The following is a 21,694-nucleotide window of genomic DNA, read 5'->3' as shown; positions in this document are numbered from 1 at the left end:
CACAAAAATTAAGAAAGTGAATCTATTCTAAATGACTGAATCACAGGAAAAAATTAGGAATGTGCTTAAATATTATTTTTAAAATAAAAATAGCAACATATATCATCAAATAATGGAATGAAATCATCAAATAATAAATGGAAAATAATGTAGTCTTTTCAAGAAGTCATTGCAGAAGATATTAGAATCAAGCAGCATGGATGAAAAAATAGAAAGTGTATAGGATGTAGATGAAGGGTGCAGGTAGGTGGGTTGATGGACGGATGGATGGATGGATGGATTTCTTCCACACTCTACCAGCCTCTTCTGAACCCCACAGAGGTTTACTTGCACTACCCACATTACATTATGCAGGAAGGAATCTTGGATCCAAAAAGAGTTTCCCTAATTTTCAATCCAAAATCCAGACTTTTCCCCTTTAATAGAAAAAGGGTCACCACCAGGATTTATTTTTATGCAGCTCCTGGTGACAGCTTTGGTTTCTATGTGTCCCATTAAGCTTCCGTTTGCTTGGTCAGTGAAGAAGTAGTCACACACCTCATAAGGGAAGTTCGAAGAGCCCACGCAACGTATGTAGAGCATGCACTACTTCAGCAGTTAAAATGAATGCAGTGTTCCTCGGGGGGCATTTTCTTCAGTGTTTGGTGGTGTTTTGTTTCTGCTTGTGCTCTCCTCCTCTCTGCCCTCAAAAAGTTCCTTCTTCCTTTGACCCGATGCTGGTTTTTGTGTGGCAGTGGATGGCAGGTGGACCTCATGGAGCAAGTGGTCGACTTGTGGGACCGAGTGCACGCACTGGCGCAGGAGGGAGTGCACGGCACCAGCCCCCAAGAACGGAGGCAGGGACTGCGACGGCCTCGTCTTGCAATCCAAGAACTGCACGGATGGTCTCTGCATGCAGAGTAAGTCTATTTGAGCAAACGACAGACACTGGGGAGGTCTGAGGTTTAACCATTTGGATTTCTTTAAGGGAAATATCAAAAAATAAAAACTTCTTAAACAAAAATGCAATACTATACCAATATCATGGGTCTCTGTCAAAATTGAAAAAAATGAATCTCCCAGAACCCGGAATGAAAAATAACTGTATCCAGTTAACAAATGACACACACAGTATTGCTTTCCCATGAACAAAAAGGGATTGAGTTGTTTCCATGGAGGGGCTGTCATTCTTTTCAGGGCGGGGAAGTGCTACTCAGTTTTATTATAGTGCACAAAAGGGCACCCTGAACTCCTCACAGAGTCACATGACTTCCAAAAAGTAAGCTATTTATTTCTAATTCATGGCTGTTACTGAACCAGAGTCCACGAAATTTAAAATACATGTATAAGGACAGGAAATATTTCTGCAAGTAGATTTACCAGTTTACAAGTGTTCAGTGTGAACATATTCACAACACCTTGAAAATGCTGGGTTTGTATTAGAAATTATAACATTTATCTAAAGGGACTAATGTTTATAAAACATAAATTTTTAAAAATGGGTGTAGAAGATTGGCTCAGGAATATAATAGGTGCTATAAGCTAAGTATTCCACATTTTTCATGGCTTTTTTCCTTAGATTTTCTTAATGAGATGGTGGTTTGATTTCCATATTTGCAGACTCTCACTCCTCTCTTGAGGAGCCCTTAGATGTACAAAATTTACCATCCCTTTTATGACCATGCATTAAGGTCCTAAGAATTGTTCTGAAATCCCACCTATAACGGATGAATGGATCAAGCAGTGTGCTGTCTTTGGATCTTAACCAATGGCAGCCAACTGTTGACGTTTCTTGTAACACATTACAGATTGCTTGTGGAATATAAGCCACCAAGTGTATTTGTATGGAAGTATTTGTGTTTGTCATTTAAGAATCAGATATTTTATTTTCAGCACATTTATGAAATTCTGTTTACTTTCCAGAGTCTATACGGGACAGGGACCTTTAAAAAGAAACCTTACTTAACATACAAATAGGGAATTACATTGCTGACACAGAATAAAAAGCCAGTGGGCCTCTTATTTTTCTGTCCACGGTACATGGTATTCTTTGCGAACAGACTGCAGCTGGGTGTAAAGCATAGCTTCTGGTTGTGATTTGGGAACGACTGCTGTGCCTCTAAGTTTGTACCAGAAACACAGAATGGAAAGAATACAGCTCTTTTACTAACCATTTATCCAGAGATCCAGGGTTTGTTCCTCTTGGTGTTAGTCTGAGTTGAGGATTCAAATGAAAACGTACCATACACAAGTTATTTTTTAACATTTTTATAATTTAGTATTCTTTTAGTGCTGAGCAAATTGATTCATGTGATTGAAAGTAGCAATATTTGAAGTTTCTCTCTCTCACTCCCTTTCTCAATATTATACTTTTCAACTTTGGGTGATTTAATGCCTACTGTTTCTATTGTGCATATTTTTAAATTCCTAAAGCAACATATTTAACAAGGAGTACAATGCTGCAGGATGGAACATTGGGCCTTTTATTAGTTACACAAATGACACATTATAAATTATAACATTTGTCAAATACAAGCATGAAATATTCAAGTTAAGACTTTCATGACATAGCATCCCCTTAGCATCTAGTTGATTTCTTAAAGCATTAATAGAATTTTTTCTAATGATTGGATGTTTACCAATAATGGTGGCATGAGATGTGTGTGTAAGGAAGGGAAATGAGGCTACAAGAGGTGTGATTTGTTGTTTGTTTATTTCTTTATCAAGTCTCCTATTAGCCTGGAACATTTGGGTGTTTGAATTAATTAGTTAAAAAGCTGTTTCCTTTCATAATTCTGATTTGCTGTAGTAACAGTCTCTACTAGGTCAATAAACTCTTTCATCTGCCCTGCTGTATCTACTCTAGTGCAAAAGAGAACTGTAGTTTGTGCTATTATTGATTTACTCGGTGATAAAAACCTCAGATACTGTTGCGCTGAATGATTATAGTATTTTACAGTGAAAGCTATAGTTTCTGTTTACCAGTAAGCTGGGTGTTTCTGGCATAGTATTGCTGACAAAGTTTTGCAAAGAAATGATAATGTTCTTGGTCCTTATTTTGGAAAACAAAAGGCTTTCTGATAGTGTAAGTACCAAGCTTGTAAGAAGGACATGGTCTGCATTAAGAAAAAGAATGGGAGTAGAAAAGACTGCTAGAAACTTGCAGTTGACAATTAGGAGTTTTCATTTAATGTTTATGTACTTTAGGAAAATTAGTGTCTTCAATGCACTGATAATATTGCAATACTGATAAAGAGCTGTTTATCTCAAAGTAAAGCTAGCCTACTTACCCTTGAACTAGGGAGGCAGTACAACCTCTGAATCTACTCAAAATTGTCTACAAATGATTTGGATATAAATGTAGATATACTGCTAGGAAGGAGAAATTTGGAGTCCATAATGGATGTCAGTAGAATTCAGAGTTACCTAGATAACACAGTGTAGTATATTTTAAAAGTCAGCTTGGTACTTAAGAGCAATACAATGTGAAGTATATAGAAAATAATGCTGTCCGTGTTTATTCACTAATTTGTTCAAAATAATATTCAGACATTTCTTCCTTAGCCATTTCTCTCATTATAAATATCTTTGACTCAAAATATGTAGAAATATTGGATAAAATGTTTAAACTTAAAAGACATACACACATTTGGAGTGTGTGTGTGTGTGTATGAGTGAGAGAGAGAGAGAGAGAGAGAGAGAGAGAGAGCGAGCGAGCATATCAAGTTCAAAAGAAAGAAATCCTCAAGTGGCAGAAATGAAGTAGGAACTCAAATCTAGAGAAGTATACCTCTATGAGTGGACACCAGAATAACCAAGAGGAGCATTAGACATGGATGTAAGTCCTAGGGATTAGGCTTTAGGATTTCAGTTCTGAGGCTGAGTTGAAAGCCAGAACCTTGCATAAAACTGGGTCTCATGAATGGCTGCTCTCACCATGAAAACTAACTAGAAATTTTTTACCCGTCAGCCCAGCGAAGCTACAGGAAAATTCACGGTAGAGAAAAGAAAAATGAAGTCTTCACTTAAACCTGTGATAAAACCACACTCCAACACCCAGTTCTGGGTATGGAGTCTAAGATACAGTACAGGGAACAAAAAGCAAAGTATGTGCAGTTTATAAAGTTAGTAAAACTGGGGTACCAGCGGAAGTGAACAGCAAGCCATTTTCTAGAGTTCTTTTCACAACCCAAGTGCGTTGGTCTATGATAAAGATAGCCCACTCCTGAAAATGAATTTACAAAATAAAGTTTTATATCACCCAAGGGAATAGTCTGCTGTAAGAGAGAGTTGGCAACATAATAAATAGGTGAGTTAGTACTTTAATAACATGGACTCCTACAACAATCTGAGTGAGGCTATAAAATAAATAAAAATAAAAAGACAAACTTTTTAAAAGGAATATAAGCACAAATGAAAGAAAAGAATATTATAAAGAGGACAGACAGATTTGGGGAAAAATCAAATGGAATGTGATTCATTGAAAGTTAGAACTCAATGGAAAATTAAACATCAGATCAGGTCAGAGACAGCATTAGATAAAGCTGAAGAGAAAATTGGTAAACTGGAATGTAGATCTCATGAAACTTTTCAGAATACAAGGAGGAAAGATAAAATGAGTGATTATATAAAAGGTAGGTTAAAACACATGGAAGATAGAATGAAAAAGTCCCACATTTATTATTCAAGAGAGCAAAATTTAAAGTTTTTGAGATAATCAAGATAGAGCTTACTACTCACAAACTCTCAATGAATAAACTACTAAAAATATGAAAATCGATTCTTTAAAAAATTGAGGGACCAGTTAAGGGGCAGTTAAAAATAAAATGGAACTAAACTGTAGACAGCATTAACACAGAATATGGGAAGGTGTAATCTAAGTTAAAATGTTCTAATTTTTGTGTGTTCAGGAAAAGAACAGTAATACTACTTGTGTTAAGTTTTACTGATTCAAGTGCTCCAATTAAAATGTTAAGACTGACTACACACATAAAGGTTGAATATATAAATTAAAAATAAGATTTTTAAGGGCAGAAAAGGGGCAAAAAAGAAAGAAAAAGTATAGTTAAATGAAAACAAATAAGATGGTATATATTAGGGATTATCATATATCAAGGATAATAATGTAAATGAATTAAATTTATCTGTTAAAGGAAATTCAAAATTACAGGAAAAATCCAGTTTTATATTGTTTATGAGAGACATACTTAAATCACAATTATAGAGAAAGATTGAAAGTTAAGAAATGGAACTTACAATGTAGTTCTATCTTTATTTTAAAATGTCCAGTTAATGGCTTTGACTATCTAATTGGGCCATTCTAAATTCCATTTCCCATTTTGCCTAAGTAACACATATTAGAGATTGGTTTTGCTCATAGTTTTAATTTAGATACTTTTTTTTTCTTAGACTTTATAGTTTTTAGAATGTTTAATTTTTTGTTGGATAATTAAAAGTTTTCTAAATTGTTTACCAAATTTTTTGTGTAAGACATCTTAAAAATACAGATATTTCCTCAATGCCAACTGAAGTTTTTAACCAAAAGACTTCAAGGTTATTTATTTACAAAATTAATCAATATTTTAAAGATATAGGGCCTCCCTGGTGGCGCAAGTGGGCCTCCCTGGTGGCGCAAGTGGTTGAGAGTCCGCCTGCCGATGCAGGGGATACGGGTTCGTGCCCCGGTCTGGGAGGATCCCATATGCCGCGGAGCGGCTGGGCCCGTGAGCCATGGCCGCTGAGCCTGCGCGTCCGGAGCCTGCGCGTCCGGAGCCTGTGCTCCGCAACGGGGGAGGCCACAACAGTGAGAGGCCCGCATACCGCAAAAAAAAAAAAAAAAAAAAAAAAAAAAAGATAATAATGCTGAATGTTAGCAAATGTGCACTAAAGTAGAATCTCTTGTATTTTGTAAATGGGAACACAAATTTTTATGATGATTTGGGGAAGCAGTTTGACAATATGAGTTAAGAGCTTTAAAATTATTCCTCTCCTTTGATCCAGGAATCCTATATCAGTGAATAAGTTTTCAGTAATTAATATGAATACCTAAAATATATGTGCCAAATACATTCATATTCTTTGTAGTTTATTGTAAAAAATGTAAAACACAAAAGTCCAATACTAGAGCAATGATTAAGTAGTAAATGCTATTTCCATAAGGTGGAATATCATGTAGCCACTAAAATATTTATGGTGGTTTAACATGCAAAAGCAGAATATGGATTTATGTATGCATTCAGTCATAACTATATAAAAGTAAGCTTAGGAAAAAGATGAATGAAATTTATTTATTTACGCTAGTGAGATTACAGGTACTTTTTTTCTTTTTCAATATGCTTTCTATTCTCAATATTCTTTATATTTAGTATTTCATTATGCTTATAATTGTAAATGACTTTTTAAAAAAGGAGTGTTGAGGATTGGCTAGAACAACTGCATGATCTTGGAAACAGGAGTCTCATTTCGTTATTTGAGATGTAGCAATATCACTGATCTGTCCTGGGAATTTGGTCACATTGATTCAAATTAGATTAGATTTAGATTAGGTTACATAAAAAGTATTTGCATAAAATACTTGTATAAAATCCTTGGCGGCGGGCCTCCCTGGTGGCGCAAGTGGTTGAGAGTCCGCCTGCCGATGCAGGGGATACGGGTTCGTGCCCCGGTCTGGGGGGATCCCATATGCCGCGGAGCGGCTGGGCCCGTGAGCCATGGCCGCTGAGCCTGCGCATCCGGAGCCTGCGCGTCCGGAGCCTGTGCTCCGCGACGGGGGAGGCCACAACGGTGAGAGGCCTGCATACCGCAAAAAAAAAAAAAAAAAAAAAAAAAAAAATCCTTGGCGGCAAGTTACTTATAGCCAGTAAACCAAGTACATATACAAAAGGATTGTGAAGACGGGGGGATTTGGAACTGAATTACAGTTTTGCATTATTTCCCAGTTGCTTATCATATGCATATCACTCTGTCCTTGCAACCATACTTATTCTTAAACTCTTTAGTAAATTGGATTCATTATGTGATGCTATATAATTTCATTTGTGAAAAAAGGTCATGGTCTTTAAGCAATTTCAGAAGCTCCACTAAATTTTTAAGCTGTCCAGACACATTAGTTATTGAAGTATAACATATATCATGTATATATTACACTGGGTATATCCTCAGTGGTCTGGAAAAGTAGTTCTTACACTGGAGACACCACTTTCAAATTAAGAACTTCCAGGAATTGGTGTAATTTCACTAGAATGCATTATTAAAGGATCATTCAAAACTGTTAAGAGTCACTTAATATACCAGAAAGAAGTTGGGCATTATTGGTTTATAAGCACATTGTTAATTAGAAAACAGAATTTAATATTGGAGTTCTTAGGTATGCTAAGAGATATGGATTGCATTGAACAAGAAAGGGTAGATGACTTGGAGTGTTTTCCACTACTGAAAATAAGCACACGTCTGATATCTCGGATACAAGAAAGTTAACATTAATAACAGATAAGACCATTTTTTACTTAACAATACTAAAGAATACTGTATCTTATTCAGAAGGCAGTAACGGAAGGTCTCTTGTGCTGTGTACCCATTTAGGTTTCTTTATATCATCTCTAAGATTATATGAAAGTGGCTCCAAGTCTTGCCATATGGGTTTTTGGGTTTTTTTGGGGTTTTTTTGCGGTACGCGGGCCTCTCACCGTTGTGGCCTCTCCCGTTGCAGAGCACAGGCTCCAGATGTGCAGGCTTAGCGGCCATGGCTCACGGGCCCAGCCACTCCGTGGCATGTGGGATCTTTCTGGACCAGGGCACGAACCCGTGTCCCCTGCATCGGCAGGCGGACTGTCAACCACTGCGCCACCAGGGAAGCCCTGCCATATGGTTTTGAAATAGGATTTGCATAAAATGGTTTTGGGGAGAAAGAGAGCAGACACACTAGACACAGAGAGAAAGAGGTACAAGAGAATTAAAAAAAAGCACTTAAGACAGTCCCCCAAAATGCTAAGCCAATAAGTGTATTTACCATGTATGTTGAAATACGATTGTATTACCAAGACCTGATAACTTTTAACTTTTATAATCTTTATAATGAATTTGTAGTAAGATCTGCTCTGTTATGGTTGGCATGTAATGGTTTAATCCATGCTTACCTCTTCCTTTTGAAAATAGCAACCTAAGGACTATGTATGTGGTTTGGTCCAGAAATGGTACATTATATATACTTATGAATACCCTCAGGTAGATTATTACGTTACCACAGCTATTCCTACAGACTTTGGTTTCTAATCCCATTTGAAGATTGGAGTCTCACATAGAGATATGTAAGAGTTCAAATCTGAATTTAGAATTACTCCTTCTTGCTGAAGAGGGTTTATGCCAACAGTAGACAAATTAGAAATTGCAATTTACAAACAAGAACTGCCTAGAATTGTGTCTGCATCAGTGAACTTCCTGACTTTGGGAAATTAAAATGTTATGCAGTCTGCAAATTTAGCACTTTTTACTCATTAAAAAATTTACATGTCACCCTGCTCTTCCATTCATTCTCACTTACAGAGGAAGTGGCAGAACTCTGTGTGTGAATTGTAGTGGGACACACTGCATACCAGGGCCCCCCAGAATCCCAGGTGCATTTAATGTGAGGAAATAATTTACGTTACAAATAGGCTGCTCTTCACGTGAGCATGATGTGTTTATCACCGCCATGGTAGGCATTGGAGAAGGCGCTAGTCAGTTTCCAGTGAAATTCTTGTCAACACAGCAGTTTGATAGGAGAGCATAATTGTGAGTGTCAGACAGTGAGTGCTTGTATCTATAGTTTGGAAGAAGTTGATGTCATAGCTGTGTTTGTAGAGTCCTTGATACGCGTAGTGTCCCAGCTGGCAAATAAATATTCTGTCCGTGGACTGGCTGCCCAACACAGTGCTGTGCTGTCTCTGGTATAATGAGTGTGGTTTACTTGTTCATTTTTTCCTTTCTGGTAAAACATTTTCCCGATTTTGAAAGCAGGGATGTGGTTAGGAACTTTAGCCCACAGAAACCTGCTGAACACCTAAGGGAGCCCCAAACAGATGGGTGTGAGAGGACAAATGCAAAGTCTTCAGCTTCCAGGATGCAAAGTAAACTCCGAGGGGATTAAGGAGGGTACCACCTTTCACAACTGCAGCAAAGCTAGGACTCCTTCAAGATCACATAGGGCCAAACTTAGCTTCTAAGTGAGACAAAAGAAAAAGAATGTATCTGATGTTATATAGACCCTATTATTGTTGAGTCTGAAACTGTGTAATGTGTACTAGGCCCCAGCATACATCAAATAAAAGTCATTTGACTGTAGCTAACTTCTAGTCCCATTTTTGCATTTATGCCGTTTCAGATAGATTCATTCATCTCCTGTCTCTCTCCTTCCTTTTTGAAAAAATCATAAGGCAGAGTTGAAGAATATCTTAATTTGATATGCTACTTATTAAAGTTATTTGCTATATTTTCTTAACCTTTAAAAAAAAATCACATAGGGACAGGGCCAGCGCTTTTGCTTGTTTTCTTTTTGCCTAAAAACCCAGCAGATAGGGTGGTGTATGCTAGGAATTGGCCTCTTTACTTCAGGACTTTTCATCACTTTACTTTTTCTATCAGATGTCTTTAATACTATGGATTTATTTATCACTGCCTTTGGATTTAATAATTTATCCTTTTTCTGAAGGAGTGTTGATGAGAATAGAAAATACTGCACTGAAAATGCTTGGGCAGCTGATCTGTGGGTTTGATTTTACTCAACTGTTGGATTAAATTTCAGACATTTATTCGTCACCTTCTGTGGGTCACAAGATAAGGGTTTTATATTTGAGATGTCCATTCCCTGCTGTTCATTTTCAGAAGGGTGTGGTTGTCAATGTTAGGAACAGGGCTGTAGATCAGTTAGTGAAGCATGGCCCACTGTCCTGTGAAGGCTGGAGCACAAATTACCGTGGCAATTTAGATATCTGACATCAGTGATAAGCAAATGTTCTTTTCAATTTTTGTTGTCATGTCCTAGGATTTATGTATTCATTTATTTGGAGTTCCTTAAGCCCTTGTCAATAAATAAACCCTCAGAAGAGTGGTAAATTATAATAAATGACTGTGAGGGTCTTTGACAGACCTGACCTTTGACATCATTAGTGCAGTCCTGATGGGCTGGTTAGATAAGACACAACCTTAAGGAAAAAAAAAAACAAAAAACAAAATCTGGTCATGTTTATTTTGAATAGCCCTTGAGGTTTTTTTTTTTTTTTTTTTTTTTTTTTTTTTTTTTGCGGTATGCGGGCCTCTCACTGTTGTGGCCTCCCCCGTTGCGGAGCACAGGCTCCGGACGCGCAGGCTCCGGACGCGCAGGCTCAGCGGCCATGGCTCACGGGCCCAGCCGCTCCGCGGCATATGGGATCCTCCCAGACCGGGGCACGAACCCGTATCCCCTGCATCGGCAGGCGGACTCTTAACCACTTGCGCCACCAGGGAGGCCCGCCCTTGAGGTTTTTAATGAGAACATTTGCATCAGAAGAAATGTAATTGGAATGAGAAAAGTCACATATGTTGGCTTGGTGTAAGGTCACCGGCAAAAAGAAAGACCAAGCAACCAGGTCAAGGAGAGAGGGAAATCCATGGAGAAGAGAGATTCTTCTAATGCTAGGGTCATAAAAGTGAGGACAGATCTTCTGAAGTGGCCTATTGTACTTCAGATAGATAAATATTCTAAAACTAACCAGAAGCTTGATGATTTCAAAACATGGGCTTTTACAGAACACACGTAATGCTTTTATAAATTAGAATTGAGTTATGTCATATTCATAATTTATATACTACTCCCCATATGAGATATGAATTCATCATCTATTTTATTTAATCCTCACAATATCATAAAATCTGTTTACATGTATTAAGGCCATAGACACAGCTCCATATTGAAATATAATGAGTAACCTTGAAGGCAAGCAGGAACACCATAAAAAAATCCACCCATCTTCCTTTTGGCTACAAACTTGATAGCTAATCTAAAGACAGAGTTAATTCCAAGACAGCTACATAAAGACTTTCCTTTTATGTCTCTCTTAAATCTGGCTCAATGGTTCTCAAACTCTAGAGAGTGTAAAAATTACTGTATCATATATATATTTTAGTTTAAAGGAATTGCAGATGTAATTTTAATTTTATTCACTTTCCACCTAATATAATGACTTAAGGCCCTGGCATTAATTGCTTCTAACTCCAATCTACTATGTTAGACGTGGCGAAACTGAAACAAAATTGACCTGAGTTCAACTTAATAAAACTCAAAAGGTACAAAAAATAATCTTACAAACAGAACTTTTGATATCCCGCTAATAATAGCTCTGTCTTGGTAAGGAAGGAACCGAGGCATAAAATTGAAAGAGCCCACCAGCATCCACAAGTTAGTATAAGAGCCAGTATATGAACCCACATCTGTCTCATTTTGAAATAAGCCTTTTTCCATGTGGGCTCTTGGAGGCTGAAAGCAAATGGTGATCAGCTTTCATTGCTTTAAAATGTGATTTTCTTCTTATGTGTAGTGTCCCTACAATTTTTGATGTTTATTCCTTTTTTCCTGTTGGCATCATTTTTGAGGGAAACAATGTTTCCCTTTTAAATATTTACATTTATGGTAGGTTCTGTGCCAAATACAAAGTGGTTATCATACATTAACAACTACATCATTCTAGCATGGCTCGTCAATTACATTAGAGATGCCCAAATATGGTGCACCTCTTTGCTTACCCCACACTTGCAACAGAAGACACTATTTAGAAGTTGTTTTATTTAAGGGCGAAAATCTCTGTTTTAACTTTCTCATGGGTATCAATGATAGCATTTCACATGGAGAGGTTATTTTCTAGTCTAAATAATTAGCATTACCTCATTCAATAGCTGAATTGCAAATTAAGCCATGAACATATCAAGCCCTTTTCTATTATTTCCTTGTCTCTCCTCATTTAAATCTATTCATTAGACAATACGTATAAAAATGACGGGGCTGTAGCCTAAGAGCTGGGATCTGCCCCTCGCTTTGCTGTTTCACCAGCTTTGTCATGTGAGGCAAGTCACTTCATTGCTCTGTGCTCTGGCTCCTCCGTCAGCAGGTACAGAGGGGTTAGAAGAGGGAATTCTAAAAATGATCTATTTTAACTCTAACATCCTGGGGGTTTGCGAGTTAGTAAGGGCATAGACTTGGTTTTGAGGAATTTAAACCTGGCTAGTGATGCTCGGAAGTTCTAATGTTTCTCACATCGGCATATTTGCTTGATAACTTTTCTATTAAAACACTACTTATGGAGCGGCTGGGCCTGTGAGCCATGGCCACTGAGCCTGCACGTCCAGAGCCTGTGCTCTGCAACGGGAGAGGCCACAACAGTGAGAGGCCCGCGTACCACAAAAAAACAAACAAACAAAAAAAACACTACTTATGGCATAAAAACAGTTCGCATTATCTTTTAAAAATTTAGTCATAAAATCATTATTTTTACTATTGTCTATTATTCGAATTGCATGAAAAGAAAATTTAAAAGACTAGAAATATCTAGTTAGTGTTTATTAGGGAAATGAAGATTTGTATATAGCTCCTGGTGTTGTTCCTGAGATTTCCCAAATATAAACCCACCAAACAGGCTATATTCAGACATTACACAATTAAGAGCCATGTACTTACAAGTAAGGATAACTTGATATTACTTGCTGCTGTATAAAACCAAGGAAGGCTCACTTTCCTTTTTAAGATGCTTGGGATGAGCTCTTGTCTCTTATAACAGTTGAACATCAGCTGGAAAATATGCGCAAACCCCATCTCTAGTCTAAAGGATGACTTTGTGAAAATTAGGAAAGTCATTCCTTCCTCAAGTCATTTAACTACCATCAGCCGCAACATTGTTACATTAACAATCCACATCCACAATCAACACAACGGTGAACAGGGCCTCCCAGAGCTGGACAGTGCAAAACCTGCACATTGCCAGCTTTACTCACAGGAGGACGGAAACCAAATTTGAGTCTCAACACTTTCCTTAACTTTAAAATATCACTTCCCATTTTGGGGACTGATTCTCCTCGTCTGAAAAACAGTTGAACTAGATAATCTCTTAAACGGATGTTTTGAGCACTTATGACATGGCTTAGCATAAGAAGCATTTCACTAACTATTTAAGAACAGCCCACTATTGCTCTGTGCTCCTTCTGTCAGTCCATGGGAGGTGATTTTCAAAGTTGTTATCCATGGGGGCTTCCCTGGTGGCGCAGTGGTTGAGAGTCCGGCTGCCGATGCAGGGGACACGGGTTCGCGCCCCGGTCCGGGAGGATCCCACATGCCGCGGAGCGGCTGGGCCTGTGAGCCATGGCCGCTGAGCCTGCGCGTCCGGAGCCTGTGCTCCGCAACGGGAGAGGCCACAGCAGTGAGAGGCCCGCCTACCGCAAAAACAAACAAACAAACAAAGTTGTTATCCATGGAGGTACCTCTTGTTCCAGACAATTCTTCCATGGCAAGACTGTTCCTCCCATTGCAGGACATTTAGTACCCTTGGCCCTCACTCACCAAATGCCTCAAACAACCCCCTAATCATTATGAGAAGCAAAAACACCTCTTCTGCCCTATTTCCAAACATCCCATTTAGATGTGGCACCACCTCTGGTTGAGAAATCATTTTAGTATCAAATTGCTCTCTGGCCTTGGAAATTTGCTTCTGAAACATGCCCTTGTATCTTTGCCAGAAGCCACAAAGGCCAGGAATAAACCTCCTTAAAAGGGGAGGGTGAGGGCTTCCCTGGTGGCGCAGTGGTTGAGAGTCTGCCTGCCGATGCAGGGGACGCAGGTTCGTGCCCCGGTCCGGGAAGATCCCACGTGCCGCGGAGCAGCTGGGCCCGTGAGCCATGGCCACTGGGCCTGCGCGTCCAGAGCCTGTGCTCCGCAATGGGAGAGGCCACAGCAGTGGGAGGCCCGCGTACCACAAAAAAAAAAAAAAAAAAAAAAAAACTGGGCTCCTTGTCTCTGTCATAACTAGGAATCCTGAAATTCAAACAAATTTCCTACTCGTTTTATTGAATAATAGGCTGTGTCAACTCTACTGCTCTTAAGAGCCATTGTCTTAGTGTACTTATAATGTGCATCATAAGGATATTGATATGGTTGTCACTTATTGATTGCTTTCAATGTACCAGCACTTTATAAATCTCATTTATCCTTTCCACAACTTCATGGAAGTGCATATTCATAATCCCTTACACAGATTAGAAAACTGATGCTTAGAGAAATGAAGTATTTAGTTTGACCAAGCTCTCATCGTTAAGGAACTGACAGGGCTAGGATTCAAACCTGAAGTCCATGAGATTGAAAAACTCAGTTTCACTGCCTTGGCCAACCACTGAGGTGCTTTTTCAATTGACCTGCCTTTCAAGTAGTAGGAAAGTTAACTGAAATCCCTAACTTATGAACCAGAGTGTTGATAGTGACACTAAAAACAATTATTTTGCACTGTGTTCTGCCAGAGATGCGAGTTCTCATTATTGCTAGGACTGCTCTCAACAGGATCACCTCATTAACTGAAGAAGATGTTCCCTGTTGTTCCGTGAAAGACGGATCAGATGGAGAAGTATAAAAGCAAACTCTAGAAAGTGATTCTATATTGCCCTCGTTTGGGGGATAGAACAGTAATCCCCTTCTATTCTGATGCCCAGCTTCCTAAGTGATGTTTTAGTTGTGTAGTTGCAGAAGGGTTTTGAAAAGGATGGAAAACGTTTTCCAGAGTTGCCTCTTCCAAAGCTCTTCATCAGTGTTTCTTTAACAGAGTAAACTGGGGTGTTGAACCATTGGTGAGTGTACTTAATGCTTGTCTGTTTTAAATTTTCCCATGTCGGAAAATAACAGTGTGGCTAGATTGGTCACTATTAGCTGTGAGAAATAACTAATAGACTTTTTTTTTTAATTTTAGAGGAACCTCACATGCAGACACTTCATTAAATATATTGATACACCCATTGATAGACATCTCCCAGGCCAAATTTTGTAGAAACCATCCATAAAATTCTGTCACTTCGCTGCCCAAAGTGATCTTTTCAGCATTACGTCTGATGACAGGATTTGCATTTCAGTAAGAATAAAATTGGAACTCCTCATGGTGGACCACCAGGCCTACAAGATCTGGCTGCTACCCACTCTGAGCTTAGCCCCTCCCTCTTTCCTTTCACTCACTACCATCTGACTGCTTCATTTTTTGTTGTTGTTGTTGTTTTTGCGGTGCGCGGGCCTCTCACTGTTGTGGCCTCTCCCGCTGCGGAGCACAGGCTCCGGACACGCAGGCTCAGTGGCCATGGCTCACGGCCCAGCCGCTCCGCGGCATGTGGGATCTTCCCGGACCGGGGCACGAACCCGTGTCCCCTGCATCGGCAGGCGGACTCTCAACCACTGAGCTACCAGGGAAGCCCTGCTTCGTTTTTGTGTCAGGAATTTCGCATCCACTGTCCCTCTTCGTGGAACATTGTTCCCTCCAGATCTTTACTTGGCTGATTCTTTCTCCTTGTGCAAGCTTCAGTTTAAATTTCATTTCAACCGAAAATTCTTCCCTGATTCCCTAAGTTGGTCATTCTTTTATCTCCAATCACATTACATTTTTTTTTATTTTCCAAGAGGACTTTTTTGGCATTTGAAATGACCTTGATAATTTTGTTTACTTGTTTATTTTCTGTTAAACAAGAATGAAAGCAGTGACTTTTCCCATCTTGTTTGTCATTGTACCCCATGCCTAAAATCGAACCCAGCATATAGTAATAGGGTTCAAGAGTATTTGTTAGGTGAATGAATGAATGAATGAATAGATTCCAGTTCTGTGCCTGGAAATAGAAGTCTCAGATAAAGTACCACAAGGCACAAAAGTTTTTATTGAGCAGTCCAGATCTACAGAAACATGGGAAAGTAGAGATTATAAATTTCCTTTTTATTATTCCTTGGTCTGCCTGTCAAGAACAGGGATTCTGTTGGGAAGTAGAGATGAAAGCCAAGGAAAACGAAAAACTGCTTCACAGGGTGAAATTTCAGACCCATCTCTCTGGAGATAGGCTTCTGGTTTTACAAGATACCGCTCTTCTGCTTACTCCAGCAGGCCCACCCTGATTCTTATCAGAAATTTCAGGGTGAACATCAGACCATCCCCAAATACCCTATTTTACGCTTGTTTCTGGGCCCTCTCACGTGCAAAGAAAAAAAAAAAGAAGAAAAATCTTTTGACATCCTTCCACTTAAAATCACCCCTACCACAATGACATCACTTATCTGGTCCCCTGTACTAGCAGTGAAATTATATTGTCTTAAGTCTTTGGGTTTCAAAAATAACCTTTTTTCTTGTGCCTGTGTATGTCCCAGATGTCCTTTTATTGAGTTCACAGAATACAGATGGAAAAAGGTTATTACCAGACAGAAGTGTTTAAAAATGAAAATCAAACCTAATACATGGACTCAGACAACTGGAATAAGGAATATAATATTTATAAAACTGATAGGAGGTTGCAATCATTGCTCTAAAATAAAGCATTAAAAATTAATTGAGAGCAAACCTGTCTGGGCTACAGCAAACCTCTCTTTCATTAAGGTAGCACTGCATGTTTCTCCTGAATTAGTTCCCCAAAATAGGTAAATAGCTTGTAAGAACTGCGTGTTCAGCAAATTACGGAAGATCTACATAAGGCACGATTTAGAGTTACCTTTAGTGTTAAAGCATTAGAGGCCTTTAATTTTGAACCAATTAATTGTGATTCTTGCAGTTTCTTTACATTTTTTGCCCTTAAGTATTACTCAGAAAGTTTAATTCACATGGTTCTTATTCATCTTCATTCCATTAATCCAAATGGTGCTGTGTCATTTGATTAATTCATATGTTACAGAATGTTAAATATTAGGAAACTCTGGGTGCCAGCTATGTGATACTTTAAATTTTTCCACAGATTTTCATTTCAAAAAGTTTATGTTCCACATTTTAAAAATGTTTTCTCCCCATCTTCTACTTCACATTATTGCTATTATCTATTGTTATTATCATCATCATCATCATCATCATCATCAGTTTCCTCCTTGGAATACACTAAAAAGAAAGAAGAATAAAACTGCTAGTGTTGTTTCTGCATTTACTGTTGGGATGAGGTTTTTATTTTGCCCAATTTACACTATTCCTCTGAAGCCCTAAAATAAATAGCCTTATAACCTCTAGGCCCTATTGATTTTTGAATGATTTCAAGTAAAAAGCATCCAGTTTCCATTGCATTGACAAACTGTTCAGTCCCTGGGCAAAACCTATTGGATTCCTATTAAATGGAGGGGCAAGAAACAACTGAAAACCCAAAAGGTAGATTTGAGATGGAAGGAGGAGAGGTGGTCTTGCTCAGCTCTGTAAATGGGTATTTAACCTTTGACCAATGACGACAGGCCTTCTTTAGTTCTATTAGACCGAGAGCAAGCTGTTATGATTAAATAAAAGAGGAAAAAACTGTTTAGACCCTTACTGAATATGTCCTGGGAATTAAGGCATATGGCAGGGATAAGGAAAAAAGATTTTCCTTATGCTAATGACCCTTGATGTCTGAAATAAATTAGATCCATTAGAGTTTATGCTCAATAAAAGGAAGACTTTAAGCACTGCAAAGTTAGTGACTCGAGACCAGTTTTGGCTCTGAAATTCAATCTGCCTACTTAGTAATTCTTAGTGAGGCTCCAGAGCAGACAGGAGATGCAAAATCATAATTCTGTACTGAACCAGAATTTTAAAGGACCCAGGTTTCTTCTCCTTTTATTTTAATTAAACCATTTTTCATGCTTCTCATTTTGTTTCCCTCATTAATTTGATTTTGTTCCCATTTTTGTTTCATTTTTTTGTTTCTTTTCAAGGTTTCATTTATCCTATTTCAACTGAGCAGAGAACCCAGAATGAATATGGATTTTCTTGTAAGTTTGATGTTTGGTTTTTATGTTGCTGAATAATCGTTTGACGTTATTGCCCCCAGTTCAAGTTTACCTTTCTTTGGATCACAGATGTGCACACAGGAAATAGGCGCCTAATATATTCTAACATGAAAAACAAATTAGATTTTCACTGCTGAAAAGAAGAAAGGGTCATTTCAAGCCTCTGCCAGCTTTAAAATCTATCAGTCTATCATTCAAAGCTTAAGTCCCAGTAGCTGACAAACCATATCATGAAATATGTGGATCTAAATAAAGGGCAGGGTTCGAATGCTAAAAAGAAAAAGGTTGAGAAAATGCACATCTGTTGATTTAGAAATCATGAATATTGAATAAGTAATTACAGCCTGGTAAAGTCAAACATTAAGGATTTAGATACACTTTCTGACCAGAGTTCAGAATGCTGCTGTAGGGCGTCAGATAAAACCCAGCAGCAAAGGGAAGTCAGCTCACACAACCAGGAGGGCTTGGTATGTCACTGGTTTCCTGAAAAGATCCATCAATATTGACTTGATTGATGCTTGAGCAGGTATTACAGAAACTTTGGGAAAGACAATTGTTTAAAAAGAAGGGATTCTTTTACATACAGTACATTTAAACACAAAATCCTAAAAGAGATGGAGCAATTTCCCATAGGGAATTCTTTTTTACTGTTAGTGTGTTGAAGATACATGACATGAGAGTGTGGGTGATCACGTGGGCCGCTGGCAATCAAAATGAGGAGTCATTTCACTGCATAAACCATGTGGCTGTGAGTCTTAGGAGAGAGTAGTGGTTCCATGACTTTTAGGAAGCCATGGAACCTACAAACCTGAAAATCCTCTTCCTGCAAAATGCACATGTATACAATTGAGCATAAAAAGGTGGTTCTTGACCATCTGAAGTACCAGTTTAATCACCTTTCACAGTGACGGGAACAGCTTTGGTTAATTTTGCTGACAGTTTTTGTGGGTCACAGAAAACTAAAAATAGAGACTTAAAGATGTCTGAGGGATTCAGGAAAGATTTAATTTTATTGGTTTGTTGTCTTTAAATTATCAGCTTTTATCACCATTTGCCATTGGATCAGAGCATGTTCTAATGCCACTAAGGCAACATGCAACATTTATAGGATTTTCTTCTTGCTTTACCCAGAGACAGACCTCCCAGCTGACCTCACACCATGTTAATCAAATGCTTAATTGCCTTTTTGGGGAGTAGGCTGACCTTTCTGATCGCTGAACCAGGCCTTTATCTTACTGGGTACACCATAGAGCTGTATTTTATTCCAGTAATGAGTAGCTCAAATGTAAATCTCTGACAAGAAACCGTGAGAAGCTCAGGGTTCTCAGAGGTAATACTGAATCTGTAGCAAAAGCCTGGAGTTATCAGCATTAACCTCTGCTCCCCAGATCTGGGTCTTCTGAAAGCACACCTTTCAAACCCAACATGTTTGCTCCCAGTGTTTGCTTTGCTTAGTTCCACTGTTCCCACCCACCCCTTCATTGATTTAGGGGAAAGTGAGAAGAGTGCTGTGGAAAGTAATTTGTGACTTGGAATGATACTTAGAAAAATATTCTGGTTCAATAAATATACAGATTCAGAACATGCCAGATGTTTCTAATAGAGTGTTTATGTTTATAAAGAACTATAAGAGAATTCAAAGCTGGCTTCCAAACTTTTCCACCTGAAATTAGTAATACACTTTTTTTTCCTGTGGGTTGAGAGGGTTTTAGCTCCAGTTTCTTTTTACGCCTTGTAATAAATGGTCTGTTATGTTGCCCAATTTAAGATAGATTAGTGAGTGGATAGATGCAGAGTGAGAAAGAAAGAGAAAGAAATCAGAGATAATTTCCCCCTGAAAGACCACAGTTTTATAGAGCTTTGAAATTAACCTATAAAAAAGGCAATAAATGTCTAAAAAAATTATAGCAATACGTATGTGTACTGTGGGAAATTTCTCTAACCATTTAATTCAATGTTTCCTTTTCCCCTTTAGCTGCTCCTGATTCAGATGATGTTGCTCTGTATGTTGGCATTGTGATAGCTGTGATAGTTTGCCTGGCCATTTCGGTAGTTGTGGCCCTCTTTGTGTATCGGAAGAATCATCGTGACTTTGAGTCTGATATTATTGACTCTTCTGCACTCAATGGAGGCTTTCAGCCTGTGAACATCAAGGCAGCAAGGCAAGGTCAGTTGACATTGCACTTCACACTTGGACTTATGCATGTAAGCAACCTCCCTGTGTGTCTTCAAAATCAGTGAAATCACCAGGTTGGAATGCAGTCACATCAGCTGGAATGTAAACTCCATGAAGACAGAGATTTTCGTCTGTTTTGTTGATTATAACAAATTAGAGTTGACAAGGTGCACAGATCTTTTTTTTCCCCTTCTCTAACAGGTTGCTCTATCACACTTTTTTTTTAAATATATTTTTTAATTTTATTTTTGGCCACATTGGGTCTTCGTTGCTGCACGCAGGCTTTCTCTAGTTGCGACGAGCGGGGGCTACTCTTCCTTGCGGTGCACGGGCTTCTCGTTGCAGTGGCTTCTCTTGTTGTGGAGCATTGACTCTAGGCGTGCAGGCTTCAGTAGTTGTGGCTCATGGGCTCTAAAGCGCAGGCTCAGTAGTTGTGGTGCACGGGCTTAGTTGCTTTGCGGCATGTGGAATCTTCCCGGCCCAGGGCTTGAACCTGCGTCCCCTGCATTGGCAGGCGGATTCTTAACCACTGCGCCACCAGGGAAGCCCTCTCTGTCATACTTTTTAACGTTTATTTGAAGAGTACACAGATTGGTTGATTGATTTCTTGAGTTTCCTTTTTTTTCCTTTTGACAAGACATCTTGTATTGCTATGAATACAGTGGTCTACAGATGAACCCAAATCCAGGATAGACAAGAGAAACTATTACCTAGTCAGCTAGTGAGGATCACGAATCCAATTTGTTGAAATAACTAAGTACCATAGACACAATAAGGAGACTTCAAGGTGAAATACAGAATGAACTTGTCTGTTTGTTTGTAGCCAATAATAAAACAGATCCTAGTTATCTAATTGCCCTGTTCTCAGCAGAATTTTAGAGCCTATCCAGTGCTAATATTTGTTGACTTGCTTTGCTGTTGGCTCAGAAAGTGTCGGGGTCGTCTGGCTAGTGTAGGTTGCCTGAATGAAGAATGCAAATGGACGTTCCTTCTCCTTCTGACTCAGATCTCCTGGCAGTACCCCCAGACCTCACGTCAGCTGCAGCCATGTACAGAGGACCCGTTTATGCCTTGCATGATGTTTCGGACAAAATCCCAATGACCAACTCTCCAATTCTGGATCCACTGCCTAACCTGAAAATCAAAGTGTACAATACCTCAGGTGCTGCCACACCCCAAGATGACCTCTCTGAGTTTGCATCAAAGCTGTCCCCTCAGATGACCCAATCCTTGTTGGAGAATGAGGCCCTCAACCTGAAGAGTCAGAGTCTAGCAAGGCAGACGGACCCATCCTGCACTGCTTTTGGCACCTTCAACTCCCTCGGCGGTCACCTTATCATTCCCAATTCAGGTACTTCTTAAAGGTCTTTACGTTGCAGAGACAGAGCTTGAAAACTTATTCTTGTGCCAAAATCTTTATTATTCGTTTTCATGAGGCCTGAAAAGTTAAATGTATCCTGTCTAACACAAATCTACTTTCAGTGTAAACCAAACATTACCTCAGTCAAAATCAGCAAAACCGTTTATCTTTCTCCATCCAACTCTGAAAACACTTCCTCTAGAAATATTAC

The 21,694-nt window shown here is 38.9% G+C and overlaps 1 protein-coding gene across 3 annotated transcripts in view; it reads left to right on the top strand.

Moving 5' to 3' along the window:
- Positions 1–21,694, top strand: part of UNC5C (unc-5 netrin receptor C) — a 406,146-nt gene that overhangs the window by 341,550 nt on the left and 42,902 nt on the right. For 2 of the 3 annotated variants that reach the window (XM_060115238.1, XM_060115249.1), the window contains exons 7-10: positions 735–899; positions 17,873–17,929; positions 19,923–20,114; positions 21,130–21,474. In XM_060115238.1, the coding sequence (XP_059971221.1) occupies positions 735–899; positions 17,873–17,929; positions 19,923–20,114; positions 21,130–21,474 (759 nt within the window). The remainder of the gene's footprint in view (positions 1–734; positions 900–17,872; positions 17,930–19,922; positions 20,115–21,129; positions 21,475–21,694) is intronic. The other variant, XM_060115244.1, reaches the window with a different exon arrangement.

Source organism: Mesoplodon densirostris, chromosome 1 (genome assembly GCF_025265405.1).
Source record: "Mesoplodon densirostris isolate mMesDen1 chromosome 1, mMesDen1 primary haplotype, whole genome shotgun sequence".
Lineage (NCBI taxonomy): Eukaryota > Metazoa > Chordata > Mammalia > Artiodactyla > Ziphiidae > Mesoplodon > Mesoplodon densirostris.
The sequence above is the reverse complement of the archived record's forward strand: the minus strand, read 5'-3'. Positions and strand labels throughout refer to the sequence as shown.